We start from the raw sequence: 19,913 nt of genomic DNA, 5'->3' as shown, positions 1-19,913 counted from the left end.
CCTGCCGTTCTGTTTCATTTAAAAACAGACTGACATCGAGCATCTCCTCTCCTCCGTTTACAAAACCTTTGACTCTCTGCGTGGCAAACTTCGATTAGCGAGAGCACGATATTTACGACGGAAGTGAGTAAGTCTGATAACGTTGGTAACTTAATCAGCCGATAACGTAATCTCGGCGATGCGGTAGGTAAGAGCCTGCCTTCTCGCGATGCAGCGGAAAGCAATTAATTTCGTTACAGCGAACGTAATCGCGACAGATCTGGGAAGAGACCAACGCGCGCTTTAGTAGATCGTTAACATTCGTTGCGAAAGATGGATTATTTCGGGTTACAGATGCGCAGCGCGACAACAATGCCTGTTACGAGTAAATCACGGCGACAATGGACGCGTCCTCCTGCTTCTTCAGGAGAGACGAACGAGTCACGCACCGTGATAGCGTCCCATGAAAATCTAACAATGAAAGCGAAACCGCTGGGTCCAATTATTGTCCATAGCTCGCCCTGTCGTGACGACCCAGAGTAGGTGCACCGCTATATATTCCAGAAATCACGTAGATGTCGTTCAGTTTCTACGCAAGCGATCTGCGCGACACGCCCTCGAATATCCGCTTCTTTTTCGCCCTCTAAAAAGGTACCAGGTGTAAGGAAGTCAACGTACTTCGTAAATGGCACTATTCTAAACTGATCTCGATTCTTGCAGATGTCGTTCAATTTTCGAAACCTCATTCTTCTACTGGTGTCTTCAGCAGCGGTGGTCAGAAGCAGCCCAAAGTTCGACGATGGAGGGTAAGATTACTCTTCTGGTCTCTCTTGCCTGGGAACAACTAAAAGAGGCGTACGCGTCAAGCAAGATTTTTACGCATGAAAGAATATGTTCTAAACAGGTTCGTACCGAGTTCCATGATCTACTTGGAGAAGAGTCCAAAGTCCCACGATCAAATAGCGATGCCGTCTCAGGTGGATTCGCGAAGCGAGACGCCGACGAAACGCGGTGACACGGATACCAACGGCATCACGGATCGCAGCCAGGAGCCCCGGTTCGGCTTCACTAACGTAGGCAGCACAGGAAGCGTAAGTCACTCCCATCGAACTCACTCCTATAAGAAGACTGAAATTCAGATTGTAACAGAGAATTGTACAGGGTTACGGGGTTTCAAGCTACGCACCCGCGAAGATAGACTTAGGCGGACTGGTCCTGGGCGCCATCATAGGAGTAGGTTCCATCCTCATTATTCCCAAACTGCTCTACGTCCTCTCCGGCACTTACGGCCACTATGCAAGAAGTGAGTCTATCCTCCTCTTAAAAGAAGCATTGGAATATTAGAGGACTCTAAACTTATTAGCTTTTATTGTAACAACGATATAATGAGATACCTAATTGACGTGTCTGTCCCATTGACTCCAGGCGAGGAAAGCGGTGTTTCTCAAGTCCTGACCAAGCTGGATGACGTCCTGGCTCGCCATGGTATCGACACCACCTCCTGTATGCAGCGAGCAGTGTGCACTTACTCGGACCAGGCAGCATCGTCCACGAGGGAGGCAAACAAGCTGAACGATGAGGAGAAGATCTCGTCGTTCGACAAGATGGTAGATACGATCACGACGAATCAGATCTTCCGTACAGCTATGGAAGGAACGGCGATCCAGGAGGCGGTGGAAGCAGGGAGAGCAGGTCGAAGTTGTTCCACGTCTTATCCTCACTGTGGCTTCTCCATAGAGACAATCTTATCCCTTCTGTCCAACGTGATCACCGCTGCTACTAGTGCTCAGACGGGGACCACAGCGCCCACGGGACCTGGAACGTTCTAAATAGATGATATAATAAAGATTAAAATAAGTTCATAGGCGGGCTTCTGCGAGGACACTCCAGAAGCAAGTCTCTTCCTCGTCTCCTCGCTTCAGTATGTACAGAGTTGTGATTGAGAATACACGAACGCCATGTGGCGAGGCGCATTTCAAGCGTGTTTTGTATGCTTCCGTTTGATTACTTAATTACTTAATTCATAGGCTTATTGTAAAGATTGACCAACTCCCCATGGAGCGGTCTTCTCATGTACTTTAAGTAGAATAGCTGCGGGCAACTGTTCGATGCTTACGAAATAAAAGAAAAATTTACAATGTGTTTGGGTAATCTTCTTTTATTTCATCGTCTTACACACGCGTGAACCGAGGAAAGTGAAATTCTGTATGGTTACTCTGTGTACTTTTCCGTGCAGACGCGACAACTCTCCCTCGAGCGTGAACACCTTTTTGTTTACAGCTCTCTAACAAGGCGAAGAAAGCTGTACGGAATAATCATAGGTCGCAACGGTTCGCTATCACTTAGTCTGTGCGCCACGCTACGTTTCAACAACGTGGGCACAGTTTAGTTGAACGTTGAAGGTACAATCTTTCGGAGGCGTATAGAAATATACTGTTCTTTAAATATAGTAGATTCGCGTGCGAGGCTTTCATTCCTAAGAAAAGTGAAACGAATACTCTAAGATCGAGTCGCCGATACTATGAGTGGAACCTAAGCCACGAGATAGTGGTATTTTTTTTATAAATATATGTATGTAATAACGATACGTTCATCTCGTTAAAATGTAATTTTTATCCTTACAGAAAAAATATTGGATATTTTCTATCGTCCCTTATATACACGTTCTTTGGTCCTTAGCGAGATACTGTGAACAATGCAATAAACGCAGCTTATTAAGCATCTTGGGGCAACTCCGTCCGAGTGCCTCTACTTCCAGATAAAAGTATACCTCCATTGTATTACAATGATGCTGCGGTTGCTAATTACATTAATATGCACCGATATATATTAAAATCTTGAAGTGATTCGTACTGCCATAAAATTCGTATTGCACTTAAAATCGTTCGTTTAGGCATAGAACTGTACCTTACCTATAAACGTTAGTTGATTTTTACAGGAATAAGAGCTCTGTTATCTACAACGTACATTCGATGTACAATTTCCTACACATATCCTCACTGTACCCGTTTCCTTCGTTCAATTGGCAACAAATTTCATCAACGAGGCACGAGACTCGTCCAACGATTACCTCTATATATATATATATCTACATATATTTATTTATACTATAACAATCATTTCATGTATTGCCGTTTAGGTAGAAGCAACACGACCCCTATAGCAACGCACACGTGCCACAAACTGTGAACGATGTAATAATTCCTTCGCGTCTGTAGAAACGCATAACAAACGAGTCCGAGGCAAACTAGAAGGAGGCCAGCGGGGAAATATATGCTTCTGCAAATATAAATAAATGCCCATTTACAGGATAAACCAGCAGAGATACCTGCGCAATATTTTCAGCACGAGTTACATACCTGTATGGACGCGAGGGATAACGAACAGTGCCCCTCCGTTTGCACCTCATGCCCCAGGACAAGCCGATCAAAGCTGAGCCCGTGATGGCGGGCAAAAGGAACACCCAGAGGGCCGTGCGGTCCATCTCGGCGCTCATCGCGAGGACAACAGTCCCGGATATCTGGCAGAAAGCGGTGAGCTTGGACCCGAACGAGGCCATCGCCACCAAGGTGACCCAGATGGAAAGAAGAGCGTTGAAGAAGTCGCAGAACTGGAGGACGCTCAGCCTCATGATGCACACGCTGTAGATGTCTTCCCCTGCCTCGCAGGCGTGATAGAAGGTCGAGAAGAACATTACAGCGGCGTAGACGATCGCTTCCGTGAAGTACTCCCTGCGGACCGCCACGTAGACCGACCCGATGAAGGCGAGGTTGCTGAAGGTCAGCAACAGCACGCGGATGATCACGTCGCTGTTACCCAGCACGTAGGTGTCGTCCGCGCAATCAAAGCCCCGGTAGGCACCAGCGCAATGGCACGCGGCGAACACGAAACCGCCGCTCATGTAGTGCATGCACTTGCCCTGGGAGTTGCAGCGACCTTCGATGCACGGCAGAGAAGAGATGCGACTCTCCACTCGGGCGTCGCAGGAGCTCATGCAGTCGCAATCCTCGCAGGCGGTACCGTTCATGCAAGTCGAAACGCAGTGGCAGTTTTCGTCCACGCAGAACGCTTTTAGGCTTATGTGCCAGATACCAGGCTCCGGGAACGGGACGTGGAGGATGGCTGGTCCTGTGGAGTTCACGTAGATGTCCGCCGCGGTTGTGTTGTCCGCGCGCGAGCAGCCCCCGCCAGCAGTGATGTTGGAGTAGTGACCTGTGCGGTAAAAAGCAATGTTTACGTGTCCATAATCCCTCGCAGAAAGATGATTTCTAACCTAAAGAAATGCAAGCGACGACGACGACGTTCTTCTTCTCCTTCTCCTCAACGTCGGCTAGCTTCAAGCCCAACGTCAGCGTTCCACCGATGTCGTATACTCGACCGATTTCGAAACTAAGGACGGAAAGGGTGTCTGCGGTGAGATTGAACGCCGACGGTTTCGTGCCGTTTCCGTGCAGGTGCTCGTAGTCGAAGAGGAAGAAGTCGGGCAACGATTTCCTGATCAGATCTACCGGCTTCACTTGGACCGAGTCGTTCGGCGAACTGTCGACCAATTGCAAGGAAACGTGCGACGACTCCCCGGACAGCAGGCGAAGGGTCACGTAGTGTAAAGTGTCCGAGTAAGGCTTGAAGAACATGCTGGTATTCGTGGTGTTCATGATTGCCCCGGCGAGATGATCGTCCGCGGTGACGTGAACCGCGATCCTGCACTCCTCGCCGCAGGTGGACGTCAACGAGAGACTGGACTCGACAAACTCGTCGGGGATGAGCAATTGCATCACGGCAGAATCCTCGCTTTTGTTTATGTGCACCTCGTACCCCTGCTTCGGGTCCACTAATGACACTATGGACGCTGAATCCAGCAGCAGTTCTGCGTCCAGTACCGTGTCGCACGTCGCGCCGAGGCCTACAAGATTGAAGATTCACAGAAAAGAGTCTTCGTGCGATAAGTTCCATTTCTGGCTATACTAGAGCTACCTTGTTGAGTGATCTTCCCGTTGTCAGGATCGCTCCAGGATCTGAAAGCGATAGCGTACCAATCGCCCGGCGTGGGTGCCTCGATCGTGATCGTGTACTCGTCACCGGTGCTCTCCATCTTCAAGGAATAGTAACGGCGCCTCCCCTTCATAAGCTTCGCTGCTATCTTCGATCCATCCGGGCGCACGAAGGGCAAGCTGCCGGACTTCAAGAAGAGAGAAACGTCCCGTGCCGAGCACCTACCTAATCCTCCAGTTTTCTCTTCTTTTACTGTGAACCTGGCAACAGGGGAGTTACGGTTAGCAATGCCGTGGAATCGCGGGGTTTAAACACGGTAGTATTCTCGTTGGATTTTTACTTGAACGTGGCCGCGACGGTAGAGTCCGGCACGTCGAAGTGGATAATGGCGATGTGCCGGTAGGCATAGTAGTCGTCGAGGACATTGTTCGGTCGTTGAGCGAAGAGTTTGCCGCATAGTCCTTGTTGGGTGCCAAGAATCCATGCCAATGATAGGACTAATACGCTGCCTCGCATATTATAGTCCCTACGATCCGCCACATAACAAGCTACTTTTTCGGCTGGTTGTCCTGGTTAAAAGTTATCCTATTTCTCTACCCTGCGCAGAAGAAATAATTACAAATTTTAGACTAGCGAGAAGAAAGTGTTCGCAGGGTTTACAGGGGCCGAAGCTTGGCAAGGTCCAAGCAAGAATCCTGACCAAGTGAGCTTATCAACTGAGCTTCTCTTCCCTAAGATTGCAGGATGAGACCGTCTCTGTTAAAGACTTAATGGGGAGAAGTCGTGATTACGCGCAACCGTTTTCGAGAAAAGCGGCGAATAAGATAAATGAGGAAATATCCCAATTCACGGTAATTCGCGCGGAGGAAATGAAGTAACATGAGCTACACCTTCGCGCTCAATCTTTACGAGGCTTGTTTCAAGCGTCGAGCAAGATTCATACAGTGTGCATGACAAATTGGGTCAGATTTCATTGCTAATTCGCGGGCTTCCTGTGCTTGCAAGATCCGATAAGCTTATGCGACGGTGACACGGGGCAGAGGTACTCGAACTTCGAAATCTGAATGCCGATACAAAAGAAAATCGTTTGAAATACTATTGTACTGATTATAGAACACACTTAGCATTATACATGCGCGCCAACGATCGTGGAGGAGTACGATATTTATCTCATGACCTATGAACCGATTACGGAGGCATCAATGAAATCGTTAGAGGAAGCGGGACACAATAGAACTAGGCCTGCAATCCTCTTGAACAACTTAAAGTAAATCATTAGCTTCGCAACAGCCCAGCGGTCTTGCTGAATAAAACATGGAGAATCGATTCCCTATATCGTGACCGTTTACCAATAGAACTTCAACAGTTAATCGGCGAATCGTCTGCAAGTATATATGTACTCTCTTTACAATGCATTCGAAGCGCTCGTTAACGAGCAGCGTACCTGAACCTGGTACACAGATCAATTCGAGGATTGTATTCTCCAATTAGTATCACTCAGCCGAATATTTGCATGTGCATGGTAAGAACAATGGAGCATCGAATGTTTAGCTGGTCTCAAAAGTGGAGCAGGGATTAATTAGCATGCTTCACGGTCTTTCGCGAGATCCACGACATTAAGGGACCATTATTCTACTTGAAATAATCGCACCATTCTCTGCGACCCCTCTGAAAATAAAAAGAACGAACGAGTTTAAAAGGTCTCTGTAATTCGGCAGTTACGCGGTAATTTGTGGTGCCCTGTACGAACTCTGCCCGGTGTCAGCACACTGACGCAAACGTTTACGCTCGATTAGCGTTGATACATACATATGCAATTGTCGCACACTCGAGAGATTAAATTTCAGTAGGGTCGAAACAATGTCCGTTCGAAACCAGAGGCAGATAAGGTTCGAGCTGCCGAGATTATATTGGGCCCCTCTCAGCAACAAGTGTCTCAAGCAAGCAATGCTCACTTCCCAGCAGAACTTCGCCAGCCAATCGAACTCGGCGCGGGAAGTTCACTACCCACCTCGTGACCCGTCTCCGTTGGTCGAATACTTTCAATAATGCTAGTCGAACGAAGGGCGACCGCGCTGCTGGCCAACCGAATCAAGCCAGTTATCGTTCAGCACTGACACTACCTCGTAGTCGTCTAAAAACACACTAACAAGAAGGCTGCGTGTAACTTTCAGTCGCGGATCTAGGAAGCACAGTACTCCCGGGAATCGTCGTTGGAACTTTATTACACTCCCTTATCGCGGTATCTCTCTGTTGGACGATCATCGATAAGATTAATCGCGCAGCTTATCGCGAGCGGATACAGTGATAATGAAAAATGAATGAACCCACGTTCGATTTCCGCATTTTTAGCCTCGGTTTATTTTCATCTATTCCCGTGCAATTGCTTCCGATCTATTTGATTCATCATTCACTTCGAATTAGGAGTAGATCTACAGCCGTAATTGCGCTTGACGGTGTACGAATGGGATGTACAGTGTCTACTTCCGATTGACGTGAACGAACAACGTGCAAATAGCTACCTGTTTACTAACAGTCCTGCATGATATGGCACCAAGCATTCGAGTATCTCTTTGGAACGGCAACGTCCTCTTACCAGTGATATCGGAGGACTGGATTCCATATCCTGCCAGGTGTACGCTATTTTTTTTTACTTCCACTGTACACGCGGTGAACACGTACCGCAGCCTTGTAGGAACACGTGGTCACTTTGACAGCTGCTCCTGATCTCACGTGAGAGCGCGTCCGTGGCCGCACGGTGGACTGAAAATCCCCGGGAGGCGTTTATTGATCGCCCTACGCGGTGAGATTCGCGCCACAGATTCACCAGTGACGAACGCTTGTCGAATAGAACTGACCGGCGCAGTGACTGGCGCCGAGTATCTCGTCCTCAACTCACGCTGCTGAGCAAGGCCCGCAGGGAGGGAAAGAATTCGCGGTGATTCAAGATATCCTCCTAACCGGACGTTTAATATCGAATGGAGGCGAAGTGTCGCGCTGCCGTGGGAGGCGCAGCTCCAGCACGTGGGTCGATCAGCTGAGCGGGCGAGCTCGGGCTCGTTAAAGCCTCCTTAAATCAACCGAGCCTCGTTCACGTTCCTACGAAAACCTTCCGCCTCTTCTTAGCCCTCTACAGCCTAATTATTCTGCTCTGCAAGTGTTTTTAATTTGCGTAAAAAGAAAAGCTGACCCAGTGGTTACGGGACTGTATAAATTATTACAATGCTTTAAATAACCCACGTCTCCTTATAGTCGCATTCCGTAATATAGTGTTTGGAAATTATTTATATTGTATTTATAAATTTATAAAAAAAAGTTTCTTTCTATATACAAGTCTTATACAGTGTCCCACCAGAAATAGGGATTTCCTTAAAAGCAGTATTTGCCTAAAATTCCCAAGTATCCATCCACCTCAAAGAATGCATTGGACTCTCGGGGTCCAATGCGGAGGGACCAACCATGCCATATGCCAGTGGAGAGAACAGATAGAAACTGTAACAGAGAGTGTATACTTCCTTATTAAATTCACTCGTAAAAGCTCATTATCTAGTCGAAATATAGTTACCTATATATGGTACTTGAAATTACAACGGATACTATTGTGTGATAGACAACGTGCCCAATTCTGTTTGGGAATAAAATAAGCAAGCTCTCGGTGATATAGTTCAACGTTATCCCAGTCAACATTGAGCTGTATAATACAGCTGGGAAGTAATGGTGGAAATATAAGATCCTGCTCATAGCCCAGAATGGCGCGTAATGTAACATCCAACCAATGAACAACCATTTCCCAGCATTCAGTATCTTGTTTCTTTGTTCAAGCACGGCAGGATGTTCCACACAGCCACGCTGTTGCCGTATACAAGCAAGAGTGTATAATACAATGAAAAGTATTAGGAAGACGATATTGCCCCACCATATAATTGGGTTGCCAAGCAAATATATCCTCAAGCTATTGCCGGAAAAGAATTGACCCTGAAAAGTGTACGGTTCTATTACTTTCGAGCGCTTTTATTTTTAATGATCGTGAAACTTACTCTGTAATTGATTGGCCACTGCCAGGGGCGCGACGACACTTCTCCCTCTTTCACTTTCAAGTCTGAATTCCCTTGCAACATAACTGCGTGTGATTCGAGAAATCTATCTAGAAATCCTGGCGCATATACTTGGAAACTGACGTTTGGCACTGTTAAACGGAGGAAGATACTGATTAATATAATTGATATAGCGTATAAGTATATGTATACTAACATTTTGTATAATTATTATCTTCGATATTCCACAATGCATTCTTGTCTCTCATGTTCGGATTACAAGAAACTTCCTGCTGACTGTATGCCCTGCGAAAGTTGAATTATTTTTTAAATACAACGTCTTTCTCATCGTTTAAAATTTTACGGAACTCGATGACTAACCATTTGGGCAATGTTTTGCCGCTACACGTTAGAACACAATGATGCAGATAGTGAACAAATTTTAATTTACTCGTGACCGTTTGGATTATGTCGCCGTCCTTTCCATTCACCACCAAAACCTTCCACACGTCGTTAGCGTCGCCGGTACCGTTCTAAAGCATAAATATATGTAATTGCGTAATGAACTACAAAAACTGCAAAAAAGTACTTCTTACTTCGCCGTATCCAGTAACTTGATAATGCTTCTTGGAAATAGGCGCGAACTCTTTGTGCGAATGCAAATTTCGCCGCGTGATTGTATGCTCCAATCGTATAATGTCACCGTGCTTTACTAATATTGGCTCGGAGGGAATATCCTCGGTGTCAAATCTTTTTACTAACCATTGGTTATTATCGTCCTTGTGAGAATAGGTTGTGATCTAAATGAAAGGTGCGTATTATTATCTCATTAAAGTGTAATCGTTGGAGCGTATAGAAGATTAATACCTGTTGTTGTCTGGCACCAATGCCTTCTGGATAAAGATGCCAATGAGAATGTAAATATCCTCCACCTGTACGGTGATTTTTTAACGTGATTGTAGCACCATAGGCCAACTGCCGCGGCATTGTTGCGTTATATAAAGAGTTTCCTTCCAACAAAGATTGGAATTCGGAACTATAAAATCCATCCCCGCTTCCACTAAAATATTTTAGATCGTTAATACGTCTTCCCACGATACACATACTTGTCTGATACCAGTAATAAATAAGTCTACTACCTTTTAATCAACACAGAAAGATGAATGTAAAAGAACAACATGTACAGTAATATTGGTAAGATGATGAGACAAATACATCGCGCCAACAACTGTTTTCCCACATACGTCTGTAACGAGTACGCAGATGAATGAGTAATATTTTAAAATTTATACACTGTATTAATCCCGAGCAAACTTACAATGGGCTTTGTGAGATCTCCTAATTCCCTCCACAATTCGAAGGCTGTATAGAGCCCAACCAGAAGCACAACAAATAGGCCAATAAATTTTACGCTAATCGTGCAAGCGAGCGAAACTCCCGTGAATGATAACCAGCCCCACCATTGCCACCTGAACGATTCGTTGCGAAGAGAACCCATACGAGCCATTCCCCATGTAGCGCACATCATGAAACACAGTAGTATGGGATCCAGCAAGATGTATTGATTTAGCGTCAGCATTCCTACATCTAAAATGTATTAATGCTTTGATGTAACATCTTGCCTCGGAGAAATGAACAAAGTAGGGCAGAATATGCATACCAAATAAAATAAAGAACGCAGAGAATGCTGCTGCCTGAATGGATTTTGTCAAGTCCCATACAATGAGGTACGCAAGAGGAACCGTAGTTGCACCCAAGAGTGTGCAGAACTGGAAAATATATTCATAAGCCATTGGATTTAAATGCTTCTCTGTTAACTTGCTTTTATACTACTCACAATTCTCATGCCAACGTATTTAACATTCTCAAACTTGTCCCCCGGCTTTTCGAAAGGAAACGTTCCATCGTATCCAGTTAAGTATCCGGACAGTGCTATTAACATCTAAAAACTAACAATGTAGATTCTTAACACACACACAGGAACAGGAACTCAAGCACACGCTATTTACCTTCCCAAGTGGCGGGTGAACGTCGAAGAAGAATGTCCTGTTAATGTACCAGCTCCCCATTTTACCGAAATGAGTTTCGTCCCAACTGAAGCACGGATACATTGAAAATTTATAGAAAAAGTGTACACATTTATTCCGCAATGATTTCATATTTTTCACGAGAAGCTTACCAGACGTGCCGCGGTTCTGTGATTTTGTAAAATCTTGTCCCCGCTGTGAGTATTATAATGAGTCCGAAAAGTAGCCACCAGTTGCTGCAGAAGTGTAAATAAAATAGTTGCTGTATTATTTAAACTTTGGGATACATAACAGTATAATTTTACATACAAATCTGGCGTCTTTTGTTTCTCATTATTAGAAGACTGTTTATGCAACTGTACATTCTTCACTTTGCATGTAGTTTCACAAGTGCTACTTGTACTCTTCATATTACCAGTCCGAATTACTTTCTTCTCTTCCCAAATTCTCTGATGACTTAGGTTACCTTGTACTAAGTGCTCCTTAACGAGCAGAATGAAATGAAAGAGAAGAAACAGTTATTCAGAGAATTTAGGATTCTTGAATTATGGTGCACACCGCTAGAGCATGGCTACAGCGTAGCCGTGTGACTTGTTGAGCCTGCAGTTCTCCAGGACAAATTCAAAGTACCGCTATCGTTTCGCAGGAGCGTAGCGATTGAAAGAAGAACCCGGACTATTTAAATTCCTAATTTCTTTCTTTGAAAATAATTATAAATTGTTTGTTACAAAGAGAATATTAGCAATGGCAAATAAATACGAAAGTTTATACAATTGTAGCATGTAAGAATCGCAGAAGAAGCGAATCGTGCTTCCATTGTTGGATATTTCGATCGTTACCACATCAATTATTGCGCACAATACAACCCGATAAAAATTAGTGCAAGAATTTCTCCGATTAGGTATTTGAAATCGGCAAGAATTCGAGCCATTCGAGCACGTGTAGCTCAGAGGAAGGGGTGTAACGATTTATTACTGCTTTAAACTAATGAGAAGATGAACAAACTGTAGAAGAAAGTGATATAAGATTCTCGGTAGCAATCTATATACATAGCCACTGTTTTATAACAGCAATTTTACGCAGGTTAATTCGAAAATAAATACAATTGTTTATTATTGCCTTGTGGCTAGGTAAAAATGGACGTTTTGGATCTGTTTAATCCGAAAGGCACGTTTAAGAGAAGAATATTGGCCGGGCCTAGTAGTCGAAAGAAATTACCAACAGATATGTCTTTATTAGACGCGCAATTAAACGTGACTACGAGAAGCATCGAGAGTGGGACAGATTATGTAGCAGAATATATAGAAAAAGAGGAAGCTGAACTGCTGGAGGTATCACACATTAGCTGATAATAGATCGAACAAGAAACGACGGTGTTTGTTAACTTCCTTTCATTCTAGTCGGCGAGTTATCATAATGCGAACGATCAATCTGACTTTGAAGCTGTATCGCTGGGTACAGTTCCCACGCAAGAGAATGCGACTAATGAAGAAACACTAAAGATTTATAAGTCGTACAACTTTGCTTATAGTCCCAAGTCAAATTTAACGATCGTCTCTAAGAAGGATCAAATAGTATCTATGATCGAAACTAATTCGGTGGTAGTAATTCAAGGGCCAACTGGTTGCGGTAAGACTACACAAGTGCCACAGTTTATTTTAGACTCCTGTTATAAAAAGCGGCAGCATTGCAACATCATAGGTAATTCTGTTATATTTAGACTAATGTTTAACCTCGTTCGGATAATTTCACTTATTTACGAACGCTTCGCAGTCACGCAGCCTAGACGCATCGCCGCCATAAGTATAGCGAAACGAGTTAGCGAAGAAAAAGATTGGCCAGTGGGTAGCCTTGTTGGGTTTCAAGTGGGCCTAATAAATAATACATGTCGAGATACACGTTTGACGTACTGCACTACTGGCGTTCTCTTACATAAATTGATAAATTCAAAGAACATGCTGGACTACACCCATGTTATACTCGACGAGGTTCACGAGAGAGACCAAAATATGGATTTTCTTCTGCTAGTTGTTCGTAAGCTGTTGCGCACAAATTCACGTTCTGTGAAAGTTATTCTGATGTCCGCGACGTTCGAAGTCGAGAGATTTGCTAAATATTTTTCTTCCCCTGTGAGAAATAAACTTGTACCTGCGCCTATTATTGACATAGCGAAGAAAAATTATTATAACGTTGCTGTATATTATCTTTGTCAAATGGGTGCACTGGGTCCGGTAAATATATGATTCAGTTATTAAGAATAGTAATACTAATCTAGGTAATTCACTTGAATATATCCATTGCATTATATCTTCACTATATTTTCAGGTGCCTGAGATTTCTGCCACAGAACCAGGCATTTCGAAAAAAATGATGGACTTCTGTGTGAATCTTATAAAAATTCTTGACGACGTAGATATAAAAGCTGATGACGCGAATTATAATCCAGAAACACATACTTACGAGAGACACGTGATTCTTGTATTTCTACCGGGAATCCATGAAATCGAAGAGATGCATAACTTGCTGGTGTTACCTAAACACGAAAAGGCTAAATGGGACGTAGTAGTATTACACTCATCTATTACAAACGAAGAGCAACAACGAATCTTTCAAAAACCACCCCACGGTTACCGCCGTTTGATCTTGTCCACAAACATCGCTGAGAGCAGTATCACTGTACCTGATGTAAAATATGGTACAACGAGCTAACTACATTTAGTTAAAGATCATTCCCATCGCAATATCCTCACGTTTCCTTCTTTTCAGTAATTGATTTTTGTTTAACGAAGCAACTAATTACCGATCCAAGAACTAATTTTCAGTGTCTGGAGCTTGCGTGGGCAAGTAAAGTAAACTGTGAACAGAGAGCTGGTCGTACAGGTCGTGTAATGGATGGAAGGGTGTATAGACTGATACCGCAAGTATTCTACGAGGTGAATTTATCTTCTCGATGATTTAAATGTAAGCGAATGACGTTAATACGAAATGTGCTATAATATCTATAAAATCTATAGACTGCATTGCCACGAGAATCTCCCCCTGAGATGCTGCGAGCTCCACTAGAAAATTTGGTTCTCAAAGCAAAGATTTTAGACATGGGAGAACCTAAAGCCCTCTTAGCGCTTTCGCTGGATCCACCCGATCTCGGCAATTTGGAAAGAACGATACTACTGTTAAAAGAAGCAGGCGCATTGCTCAATAAGAGCAACGAAATACAAAACCTTGATGGGGAACTGACGGACCTCGGTCGAGTTATGGCTAATCTACCACTGGACATTCATATAACGAAATTAATTATGCTGGGTCACGTTTTCAGCGTTTTGAAAGATACAATTATTATCGCTGCCAGCTTGTCCGTGAAGGATATGTTCAGCAGTCCATTCCAGCAGAAAATGTTGGCATACAACGTTAAACTCAGTTGGGCCGACAATTCTTGCAGCGATTGCATAGCTTTCATGAACGTTTACAAAGTATGGATCAGCGAGAAAGCGAATCGCCGGATAGCTAGCGATGATGCAGAAAGGAAATGGGCAAAGAGGAACTTTGTACAGATAAAAGTGTTGCGCGAGGTCAAGGCTCTCGTGACAGAACTAACCGGCAGGTTGGAGAAATTGGGTGTACGAGAGAGCGCCGGCGTCAGTAAAGTCGTGTGGTCGGAACAGGAGCGACCGTTCATTTTGAAAATCGCGATCGCTGGTGCGTTTTATCCGAACTACCTGATTAAACATGTACCAGGGGAAGTCAACGATCATGCTGGAGTGAGGCTATTAGGTGGCTTAGACCCATCCAAAACGGTGTATCTGCAAGGATGGCCCCTGAGACAGCCTGGACTGCTATACGCTCGCAGAATCCAAGATATCTTTACAGAGCACTTGACACCGGCCGTTGGAAAAGTAAAAGTGTCTTTCGACGGCTCTACCCGGGTATATGTTCAGTTTGTGAGAAAGGAAGCATCTGGAAAAGAGAATGGCGAGACGTCAAGCAGAATATCTCCGTCTGTTTATAAAGCTATCAGAATGAGACAGTGTAACCTTCCCATGGAAATACCTATACTGAACGACGATGTGGCCATCTGCCGAGCGGAGGAGATGAACCTGAAGAGAAGATCGTTCTTCGATAGCGGAAGTTTTGTAGACGACAGGATCAGACCTCGGTTGCCGAGTATACGGGTGACCCGTATTCCCATAGTCATACAGCACGTACGTGTTTCTTAAAGTTGCGCGGGAAATATTTCATTTAATTAAACAATGATTCGCTCTTCCAGGTCGAGAGCCCTGGTCGTTTCTGGGCACAAATGTGGGACTCTAGAGTAAAGAAAGGACTAGACAAAGTGCAATCGGCTATCGAAAGAACAGCGAAGTATATGAGCTCGTTTATCACGGCACCAGAAACGGGCACGCTCGTGATTGCGCCGTACGAGCAGAATAATTGCAGAGCATATTTTCGGGGAGTAGTCGAAGGTCACGTGACCTCGCCGGAGGTCCTAGTACAAATATTTTTCATTGACTTTGGATACTCGAGCGAGTGTCGATTGTGCGACATTAGATGCATCAATAACGAGAGCGACATCACTGATACCCCGTCGCTGTCCTTCGAGTGCGTTTTAGCGAACATTCAACCGGCCCTGACAGATACTTTAAAAGATACTTGGTCGGAAACCGCGTGCGAGTTCTTCTGGCAGGAGATTAACAAACATGGCCAGCTATTTGGCGACATTTATTCAGTCGTTAATAGCGTGGTCGCATTGGAGCTGATATATAAAGACGGAGAAGAAGAGATAAGCATGAACCAAAGTCTGACTGATAAAGGATTCGCGATTAAAAGGGAACCAGACTACTTCTCACGGTTTAATAATAGTTTAAGGCTCTGCCAGGAGGACTTGTCGGATGAGCAATGTGCTCACTATGAGAAGCTGCAGTATAGCCAAGATTTTATGCCAGACGTTTACCCAGACCCGCCCCATACGTCCGAATGTTACACGACAGTGAATTTGCGGGGGCCATTCTCGCCGTTGGAAATAGACTTGAAACATCTGACAGCGAGTGGCAGAGATAAGAGGGTGAAGATGGCCACGAATTCTGTGAACTCAGTTCTTCTAGACACTGACCCGGATGATCTCCATCAGCGACTTTTAGTGGCTTCGTCGGTCTCTCAGAACGTGCACGGCAGCAATCTAACATTGTTCAACACAACATTAATGCCACGTATTCCTGGATTGGCTGCTTTCATCGCACTGATCTTTACCCCGTGCACGGAATTGCGGCGGAATGCGTTTGGGACTGATTACGTTGGCGCGTTGTGCGGACTGGGATCTCATCCCGTCACCAAAAAAAGCCTTTTCCCAGAGCACGACATGGAGATTTATTTCGACACTCAGATCACCGTGAACGATTTGCAATATGTAAGTACTTTGCTTAATGCGTGCCGTTCTGCTTTGAATATTCTTTTAAATTTATTATTCCTGTTCTTCCGCCAGATAAACAGAATCCGCCATTGGATGAACATCGGGATGCAAGTGAACCATCAATCTGAAAGCGGGGATAACATGGAGGAGATTATGATTTGTCAAAATAGAATAAAGATTGCTCTTTTCAAGCTGATCGAATGGAAACGGAAGCCGCGCACGCCGGAATTGATTAAGAACTTTGATAGATGGAATCTGTACGATGAGGCTGTATACCGGCAACCTAGTAGGCTGTCCATGATCGCTAATAACATATACAAATTGCACAATGCGTTGCATTTAGAGGAAGCGTCCGAGTTGGAGGAAATGACGAACCATTTGAAAGCCTTACGAGCCTTAACAATCGAGTAAGTGAATTATCAAAAGTGAACGTTTAATTTCTTTTACTTCGTTCCGATTATTGCACAATTTCTTTTTTCATGCGACAGAGATCCAAGGAAGTCTGGAAACACTAACATCCCTTGTAAATTGTGCAAAGTCACATTGTCTGACATTTTCGACCTATGTGGCCATTTGTACACGATGCAGCACAGGGAAAACGAAAACAAATTAGGGTTGCAGCTTTAAGGGATTAGCATAGGATGATGTATAACAATAAAACAATATATATATATATATATATATATATATATATATATATGTGTGTGTGTGTATATATATACATTTTATATATATAATGATATAAAACGTATTATTAGCATTTACTACATGTATTACTTTACGCAATTGACCAAATATTACGTAAATCGAAGTTCTGTTAAGTTTATTCGTACGTAAAGTTTCTTTCACTTGATTTTTTACTTTGTGATAATGGTAATAATAATAATAATAATAATTCATCATCTGCAACAGTACAGTTTTTTTTTACTTTTGTATTCAATGAGGACGGCGATTATGTCGTTGAAGTATTTTTACAAGATTATTGTTGATTATATTTTTTTAACGAATTATATTTTTTAAAAAAGAAAGTAATGTAAAAAAGGTGCAAACAAAGAATAAAAATCAATGTTATAGATCTACTATTGAAATATATCTACATATTTGTATTAAAAAATGTATGTACTTACTGTGGCCCGATGGAAAGAAGAAGATTGAAATGTCACAGGGGCAAAGAGGGGTTCTTCGCTCGCATTGACTCCCGCCGCCCGTATCCAGTTTGCTTACTTTGTATTCGTCGACGTTGTCGCGCCGGCCAATAGGGATATACTATTCGGACCTGATATTCAGCCCCTAGAGTTTCTCGACCGCCTTCTTTCCATCGGGGCACAGTACGTTGTAGTTAATTAAGGGACACATAAAAGTCGATCTTTTTCACAATTCTTACGTAGAACTGACAAATATATTTCGATTATATAGTACGTCGGCGACTGTATATATATATATATATATACAAAGAATGGATTCAGATACCTGAATTCAAGCAAGTGTCAATGCCCTAAACTTCTCTCTGAAGGTATCTCGCGCCGGGTTGTGTGTACAATAGCCGTCCAGGAACATTCGCACCGGACGCGCTAACATAAGTACCCGGCGGCGGAGGCGGATATGGAGCAGGCGGTGGTTGCGGCGCTCTTACTGGAAACCCTGACGTGATTCCTCCCGTCTTTGCACCCTTTCATGAAATCATTCCACAAGATTGATGTATCCCGTAAGTGCTATATGATTAAAATATAAGATACCTGTGGCGGTTGCTGAATTGGGATAGCTCCTCCGTGAACTGTAACATGGCTGCTTGGCCGTAAGTAAAATTTATCCTCCGCGTAGGCACCTTTGTGATCCAATGAATGTAAACTTGTCACGTATGCTAATAAAGAGGGAATCATTGCAACGCTCTTGTTAATTCGTACAATTTACATTCAATGCGAGACAAAGATCTCAGTGTACCAGTTTGGTGTGACGACAGCGTTGCTCTATTCCCTGACAGGTACACCGACTTGGGAGGTTCGGGTTCTCGAGACTGTTGCGACGTCGGCGCGGAATAACTGTAGACACTTTGACCAGTTGGGGCCGAGTAGAAATTAGAGGCGGAGTATTGATTATTCTCTGCAAGAAAGCACGCAACGGCGATGTTAATGATGGAAAACGCAGACCTTACTGTGGATGGCTTGTTAAAGCACGAGCATGGAAATTAATAAAGGTTTATTCACTCACTGTTCCAGAGAACAGCTCGGGAATCGCCAGATCTCCTAGCTGCTTCCTCGGATTCTATAGAGGCACAAGTATCTCCGTTTAATATCTCCCTTTTCTTTATAAATATACACACAGCTTCTACGCGTACATGTACTTACTGGAAGGCGGGGGATTGTAACTTGGAATCGAAGGTGTTGGTTTGTACCCATAACCGGCGTGATACGGGGAGGCTGTTGGAGGTGGAGAAGGACTATGCGTTCTCTTCATCGGCCCCTGAGAAACCAAAGATCTGTATGCAAATCAATTCTTCGCAGAAATAAACAAGTTACACGAACTTACGCTGGGTAGCAAGGTATGAGTCGGCGTGCCGACAGCCACTTTATAAAGAGAACTACTGCTTTGCGGCGATGGGAGAAACACCTGCGGATGAACTACTCTAGGACCTGTTCCAGGATATCCTCCTACCGCTGTCAGTACTTCGGAACAGACGCTACGTAACATAAATGATCAATTACAACTCCGAAATAAATAACACGCGCGACCTCCATGAAAATGTAATACAAACTTCTCCTTAATCAGCTGTCGTCTCCTATTATCACCCTCGTTCAAAACCTTTTTCAATTGCAAAAACAATTGATGCTTTTCATCTTTCAATTGCAGGAGCTCATTCTCAAGATTCGTTATTTGTTCCCTAGTTTCACCTAGGGTCATCACGTCCTGCTTCTGTTGACGTTCCCTCTCTTTCCTTTGCCTTTCCTCCTCAGCATCTGCTTCTTGCTCTACGCATTCACGATAAACAGTTCAAATAAAAATGAAACTTCAACAGATGTATCGTAGCGCGCGTGAAATGGCGCCCCTTATCGCACCACTCAGCAAACTTGAATTACTTTGCAGTCAGAGGTGGAAAATGTTTAATGACAAACCCGTGTACGTGCATTACAAGGAACTCACTCAAACTTCTTGAAATCAACATTTCGTGTGCATTGTTCTGTAATACGAAGGTTACCTTGTTTCTTCCGTTTTCGTTCTCTCGTAATGTGGGCCTTCAACGCTTGCCACATTTGCTCACTACGCTGAGGCGGGCCGACAATTACCGCTGGCATGTCTTTTTTAATTTCCTTCTAATTTCAATGCGACAGAAATCTATTGCTATGCAATGACAAATCCTAGCTACATCTCAAAACGTATATGTATTTTTTGTATACATTATTCTATGGACGCCAAGCAATTCGATGTTGTTATTTCTCAGCACCAGGTGGCGGGTACTTCGGTAGTCAGAAGCACAAACGC

The 19,913-nt window shown here is 43.9% G+C and overlaps 5 protein-coding genes across 11 annotated transcripts; 2 read left to right on the top strand and 3 right to left on the bottom strand.

The window, feature by feature from the left end:
• Positions 1–489: 489 nt before the first annotated feature.
• Positions 490–2,112, top strand: LOC143367857 (uncharacterized). Its single transcript, XM_076810096.1, has 5 exons — positions 490–630; positions 700–785; positions 884–1,070; positions 1,141–1,282; positions 1,405–2,112. Exons 2-5 carry the CDS (start codon positions 700–702, stop codon positions 1,806–1,808), a joined length of 819 nt encoding a protein of 272 aa, XP_076666211.1. The 5' UTR covers positions 490–630; the 3' UTR covers positions 1,809–2,112.
• A 9-nt stretch (positions 2,113–2,121) lies between these two features.
• LOC143367824 (transmembrane protein 8B) lies at positions 2,122–8,090 on the bottom strand. Of its 6 annotated transcripts, none has more exons than XM_076810020.1 (7): positions 7,568–8,090; positions 6,983–7,116; positions 5,312–5,569; positions 4,954–5,231; positions 4,253–4,882; positions 3,339–4,191; positions 2,122–3,258 (listed from the first exon to the last, which is right to left on the bottom strand). In XM_076810020.1, exons 3-7 carry the CDS (start codon positions 5,485–5,487, stop codon positions 3,096–3,098), a joined length of 2,100 nt encoding a protein of 699 aa, XP_076666135.1. In that variant the 5' UTR covers positions 5,488–5,569; positions 6,983–7,116; positions 7,568–8,090; the 3' UTR covers positions 2,122–3,095. The 6 variants fall into 6 exon arrangements, with proteins under 6 accessions (XP_076666135.1, XP_076666141.1, XP_076666136.1 ...); XM_076810026.1 differs by lacking the exons at positions 6,983–7,116; positions 7,568–8,090 and adding exons at positions 5,862–6,353; positions 6,416–6,604; XM_076810021.1 differs by lacking the exon at positions 6,983–7,116.
• A 148-nt stretch (positions 8,091–8,238) lies between these two features.
• On the bottom strand, positions 8,239–11,654 carry Twisted (Protein O-mannosyl-transferase 2). 2 transcript variants are annotated; one of them, XM_076810016.1, is made up of 14 exons: positions 11,342–11,654; positions 11,185–11,268; positions 11,015–11,099; positions 10,843–10,947; positions 10,666–10,774; positions 10,324–10,592; positions 10,145–10,251; positions 9,873–10,065; positions 9,602–9,805; positions 9,387–9,538; positions 9,223–9,311; positions 9,009–9,157; positions 8,537–8,946; positions 8,239–8,463 (listed from the first exon to the last, which is right to left on the bottom strand). In XM_076810016.1, exons 1-14 carry the CDS (start codon positions 11,440–11,442, stop codon positions 8,358–8,360), a joined length of 2,163 nt encoding a protein of 720 aa, XP_076666131.1. In that variant the 5' UTR covers positions 11,443–11,654; the 3' UTR covers positions 8,239–8,357. The 2 variants fall into 2 exon arrangements, with proteins under 2 accessions (XP_076666131.1, XP_076666132.1); XM_076810017.1 differs by lacking the exon at positions 11,342–11,654 and having other exon boundaries at positions 10,843–10,954; positions 11,185–11,237.
• Positions 11,655–11,935: 281 nt separating this feature from the next.
• Spn-e (tudor domain containing 9 protein spindle E) lies at positions 11,936–17,515 on the top strand. Its single transcript, XM_076809999.1, has 10 exons — positions 11,936–12,065; positions 12,163–12,363; positions 12,433–12,733; positions 12,806–13,263; positions 13,358–13,727; positions 13,799–13,965; positions 14,047–15,231; positions 15,297–16,433; positions 16,509–16,843; positions 16,925–17,515. Exons 2-10 carry the CDS (start codon positions 12,169–12,171, stop codon positions 17,061–17,063), a joined length of 4,287 nt encoding a protein of 1,428 aa, XP_076666114.1. The 5' UTR covers positions 11,936–12,065; positions 12,163–12,168; the 3' UTR covers positions 17,064–17,515.
• On the bottom strand, positions 17,310–19,879 carry LOC143367846 (uncharacterized). The gene is made up of 9 exons (XM_076810070.1): positions 19,630–19,879; positions 19,189–19,402; positions 18,963–19,113; positions 18,782–18,896; positions 18,645–18,698; positions 18,378–18,536; positions 18,173–18,297; positions 17,764–18,105; positions 17,310–17,558 (listed from the first exon to the last, which is right to left on the bottom strand). Exons 1-8 carry the CDS (start codon positions 19,724–19,726, stop codon positions 17,932–17,934), a joined length of 1,089 nt encoding a protein of 362 aa, XP_076666185.1. The 5' UTR covers positions 19,727–19,879; the 3' UTR covers positions 17,310–17,558; positions 17,764–17,931.
• Between the last annotated feature and the right edge of the window lie 34 nt (positions 19,880–19,913).

This window comes from Andrena cerasifolii, chromosome 4 (assembly GCF_050908995.1).
Source record: "Andrena cerasifolii isolate SP2316 chromosome 4, iyAndCera1_principal, whole genome shotgun sequence".
Lineage (NCBI taxonomy): Eukaryota > Metazoa > Arthropoda > Insecta > Hymenoptera > Andrenidae > Andrena > Andrena cerasifolii.
This window is presented reverse-complemented; position numbering and strand designations above follow the sequence as displayed.

Coding starts and splice junctions, on each gene's coding strand:
- LOC143367857 (XM_076810096.1), top strand. CDS start 700: ATGTCGTTCAATTTTCGAAACCTCATTCTTCTACTGGTGTCTTCAGCA. Junction 786..883: donor CCAAAGTTCGACGATGGAGG/GTAAGATTACTC, acceptor TGTTCTAAACAG/GTTCGTACCGAGTTCCATGA. Junction 1,283..1,404: donor TTACGGCCACTATGCAAGAA/GTGAGTCTATCC, acceptor CATTGACTCCAG/GCGAGGAAAGCGGTGTTTCT.
- LOC143367824 (XM_076810020.1), bottom strand. CDS start 5,487: ATGCGAGGCAGCGTATTAGTCCTATCATTGGCATGGATTCTTGGCACC. Junction 4,883..4,953: donor CGGGAAGATCACTCAACAAG/GTAGCTCTAGTA, acceptor TCAATCTTGTAG/GCCTCGGCGCGACGTGCGAC. Junction 4,192..4,252: donor CGTCGCTTGCATTTCTTTAG/GTTAGAAATCAT, acceptor TTTACCGCACAG/GTCACTACTCCAACATCACT.
- Twisted (XM_076810016.1), bottom strand. CDS start 11,442: ATGAAGAGTACAAGTAGCACTTGTGAAACTACATGCAAAGTGAAGAAT. Junction 9,806..9,872: donor TTGGTGCCAGACAACAACAG/GTATTAATCTTC, acceptor CCTTTCATTTAG/ATCACAACCTATTCTCACAA. Junction 8,947..9,008: donor AGTGGCCAATCAATTACAGA/GTAAGTTTCACG, acceptor TACACTTTTCAG/GGTCAATTCTTTTCCGGCAA.
- Spn-e (XM_076809999.1), top strand. CDS start 12,169: ATGGACGTTTTGGATCTGTTTAATCCGAAAGGCACGTTTAAGAGAAGA. Junction 12,364..12,432: donor AGGAAGCTGAACTGCTGGAG/GTATCACACATT, acceptor CTTTCATTCTAG/TCGGCGAGTTATCATAATGC. Junction 16,844..16,924: donor TTACGAGCCTTAACAATCGA/GTAAGTGAATTA, acceptor TTCATGCGACAG/AGATCCAAGGAAGTCTGGAA.
- LOC143367846 (XM_076810070.1), bottom strand. CDS start 19,726: ATGCCAGCGGTAATTGTCGGCCCGCCTCAGCGTAGTGAGCAAATGTGG. Junction 18,537..18,644: donor CCGAGCTGTTCTCTGGAACA/GTGAGTGAATAA, acceptor GCTTTCTTGCAG/AGAATAATCAATACTCCGCC. Junction 18,298..18,377: donor GCTGTCGTCACACCAAACTG/GTACACTGAGAT, acceptor CCTCTTTATTAG/CATACGTGACAAGTTTACAT.